The sequence below is a fragment of the Colobus angolensis genome, unplaced genomic scaffold (assembly GCF_000951035.1).
Source record: "Colobus angolensis palliatus isolate OR3802 unplaced genomic scaffold, Cang.pa_1.0 Scaffold77, whole genome shotgun sequence".
Taxonomy (NCBI): domain Eukaryota; kingdom Metazoa; phylum Chordata; class Mammalia; order Primates; family Cercopithecidae; genus Colobus; species Colobus angolensis.
In genome coordinates this window covers 735,040-737,917 of record NW_012121487.1, presented here as the reverse complement: position 1 = coordinate 737,917, position 2,878 = coordinate 735,040, and the positions used below count along the sequence as shown (strand labels likewise).

General features: G+C 54.6%; 1 protein-coding gene across 1 annotated transcript in view; it reads left to right on the top strand.

Moving 5' to 3' along the window:
- Positions 1 to 2,026, top strand: part of CRTC2 (CREB regulated transcription coactivator 2) — a 12,115-nt gene extending 10,089 nt beyond the window's left edge. The window contains exons 12-14 of the mRNA XM_011928173.1: positions 320 to 589; positions 1,060 to 1,246; positions 1,375 to 2,026. Coding sequence (XP_011783563.1) covers positions 320 to 589; positions 1,060 to 1,246; positions 1,375 to 1,595 — 678 coding nt within the window. The 3' untranslated portion in view covers positions 1,596 to 2,026. The remainder of the gene's footprint in view (positions 1 to 319; positions 590 to 1,059; positions 1,247 to 1,374) is intronic.
- The last annotated feature ends 852 nt before the right edge of the window (positions 2,027 to 2,878 follow it).

The following is a 2,878-nucleotide window of genomic DNA, read 5'->3' as shown; positions in this document are numbered from 1 at the left end:
ACCCAGCTAATTTTTGTATTTTTAGTAGAGACGGGGTTTCACCATGTTGGCCAGGCTGGTCTCGAACTCCTGACCTCAGGTGATCTACCCACCTTGGACCTCCCAAAGTGCTGGGATTACAGATATGAGCCACCACATCCTGCCAACTAATACCCATTTTTGAGTAACTGCACTCAACCCCAGGGATGCCCGTGAGAATGTAGAATGTTGTCACATTTATTTTGGGAGTGGTTGTAGCTAAAGAAGGTGGGAAGCCCTAACTAAGAGTTCTTGGGGTATACACTGAGCGGTAAGCTTCCCTCTTTTTACTTCTTTTCAGGGCGTCCCCCTGGATACCAGTAAACTGTCCACTGACCAGCGGTTGCCCCCATACCCATACAGCTCCCCAAGTCTGGTTCTGCCTACCCAGCCACACACCCCAAAGTCTCTACAGCAGCCAGGACTGCCCTCTCAGTCTTGTTCAGTGCAGTCTTCAGGTGGGCAGCCCCCAGGCAGGCAGTCTCATTACGGGACACTGTACCCACCTGGGCCCAGTGGGCACAGGCAACAGTCTTACCACCGGCCAATGAGTGACTTCAACCTGGGGAATGTGAGTACTCAGGCTCCTTGTTTAAAAGCAGGGGAGGGGGTGAGGGTGGGTCAATGGGGCCTGAATGGCATGGCTGGTGCACTGTGAATGGGGAGATCTAGGTGGGGTGGGTGGTGGGGAGATCTTGTCTCCCCGGAGGTAACATAGTACTGCCAGCTTGGGGCTCCTCTCTTCCTGCGTTTGACCCTACTCCTGCCCCTCTATTTCTGCTCAGCTTGCTCTTTGATGACTTCTGCCTTGACCCGTTCTCTTCCTGGCATGCACATGCTCTGGCCCAGCAGGTACGGTGCCCATACTTACTTCGGGCCCCGTGCTCGCTTCTGTCGCTCTGCTTGCTGCCACCTCCCTCTGTCATTGCCTCTGTTCCTGGGGTGGATGAAGGTTTCTGGGCAAAGGGGATATGTTAGCAGGGCTAGGCAGGATACCAGTTCTAAATCCTACTTCCTCAAGATTTATCTGTATGTCCATAGCTGGAGCAGTTCAGCATGGAGAGCCCATCAACCAGCCTGGTGCTGGATCCCCCTGGCTTTTCTGAAGGGCCTGGATTTTTAGGGGGTGAGGGGCCAATGGGTGGCCCCCAGGATCCCCACACCCTCAACCACCAGAACTTGACCCACTGTTCCCGCCATGGCTCAGGGCCTAACATCATCCTCACAGGTGAGTGGGGGTGGCTGGTGATGGGAAACGGAAGGAGGGAATGACACATTCACTAATGAGTAGGAGATTGAGGGGTCTTGGAAAAGTTTATAGGACATGGGGTCCTCACCTATCTATTCTACCCACAGGGGACTCCTCTCCAGGTTTCTCTAAGGAAATTGCAGCAGCCCTGGCCGGAGTGCCTGGCTTTGAGGTGTCAGCAGCTGGGTTGGAGCTAGGGCTTGGGCTAGAAGATGAGCTACGCATGGAGCCACTGGGCCTGGAAGGGCTAAACATGCTGAGTGACCCCTGTGCCCTGCTGCCCGATCCTGCTGTGGAGGATTCATTCCGCAGTGACCGGCTCCAATGAGGGGACCTCATCACCATCCCTCTTCTTGGCCCCATCCCCCACCACCGTTCCTTTCCTCCCTTCCCCCTGGCAGGTAGAGACTCTGCTCTCTGTCCCCAGATCCTCTTTCTAGCATGAATGAAGGATGCCAAGAATGAGAAAAAGCAAGGGGTTTGTCCAGGTGGCCCCTGAATTCTGCGCAAGGGGTGGGCCTGGGGGAACTCAAGGGAGGGCCTAAAGCACTTGTAACTTTGAACCGTCTATCTGGAGGTCAGAGCCTGTTGGAAAGCAGGGGATAGAGAGGAGCCCTGGAGGCAGGGCTTGTCCGGATGCCTAGGGGTGGGCAGTGCCAGCCCCTCCTCACCACTCTTCCCCTTGCAATGGAGGAGAGAGCCAGAGTGGATACTATTTTTTATTAAAATATATTATTATATGTTAATAAAAAAATATCAAACCCTTGGTGTGGTCGGTTATTATTTGGGGCATGGCTGGGGATCTAGGGAGTTAAAGGGCCATGGGTCTTTTTATCTATTAGGCTTTTTGCATCTTCTTAGCACCACTGTGCTTTGTGGAAGGGCCTGACAGCCTCAGAATTTGTACCCAGCTTGGACGTAGGCTTCCCCTACATGTAGGAGAGATCACTTCATGTGCCCTCCTGTCTGTCCAGGGCCCTGCTGCAGCATCAGATGGGGGCTTTGGTCAAATTATTCCTCTTCCTCAACCCCAGGCCTGGTAGTGAGGGGGTGAGGAGGTGACTGCTGGCTGAGCCCACAGGTCTATAGTGCTCCTAGGTCTCAGGGAAGCCTTCCTCCTCCCTCCCTCACTGCAGGAATTCACTCTCTCCACTGTTCACGACTCATTCATTTTAGTTTTAATTAAACATTCTTCGGTGCCATGCATGTTCTGAAGGTTTTCTGCATTGGGTTGCTAGCCCTTGGACCAGCCCTCTGGGCCTCTGCACTCCTCACTCCCCCAGCCAGCATAGTGAGAAGAGTAGAGCCCCCCACCCCCACCCCAATTACCTTACCCCCACCTCCACTCCTCTATTCCACACCCTGCAGTCCTGGCCTCTCCCCTTCCTCTTTCCAAAGCTCTTGTCATTTTCAGGAAAGAGAACTGAGAGCTTCTGGTTCTGGCCCGAAGGGAATGCCCTGTGCCCCAAACCTGGAAGTAGGGGGAGCCACCTGGGTCCCCGTAGACTAGGCCTTCAGGGCTTCACCTACGCCCACATCATGCATGCCACATCTGACTGCAGCACCCAGGCGGGAAGGGAGCGCGCCGCGGACCTCAGGGTCGCCTGGGGT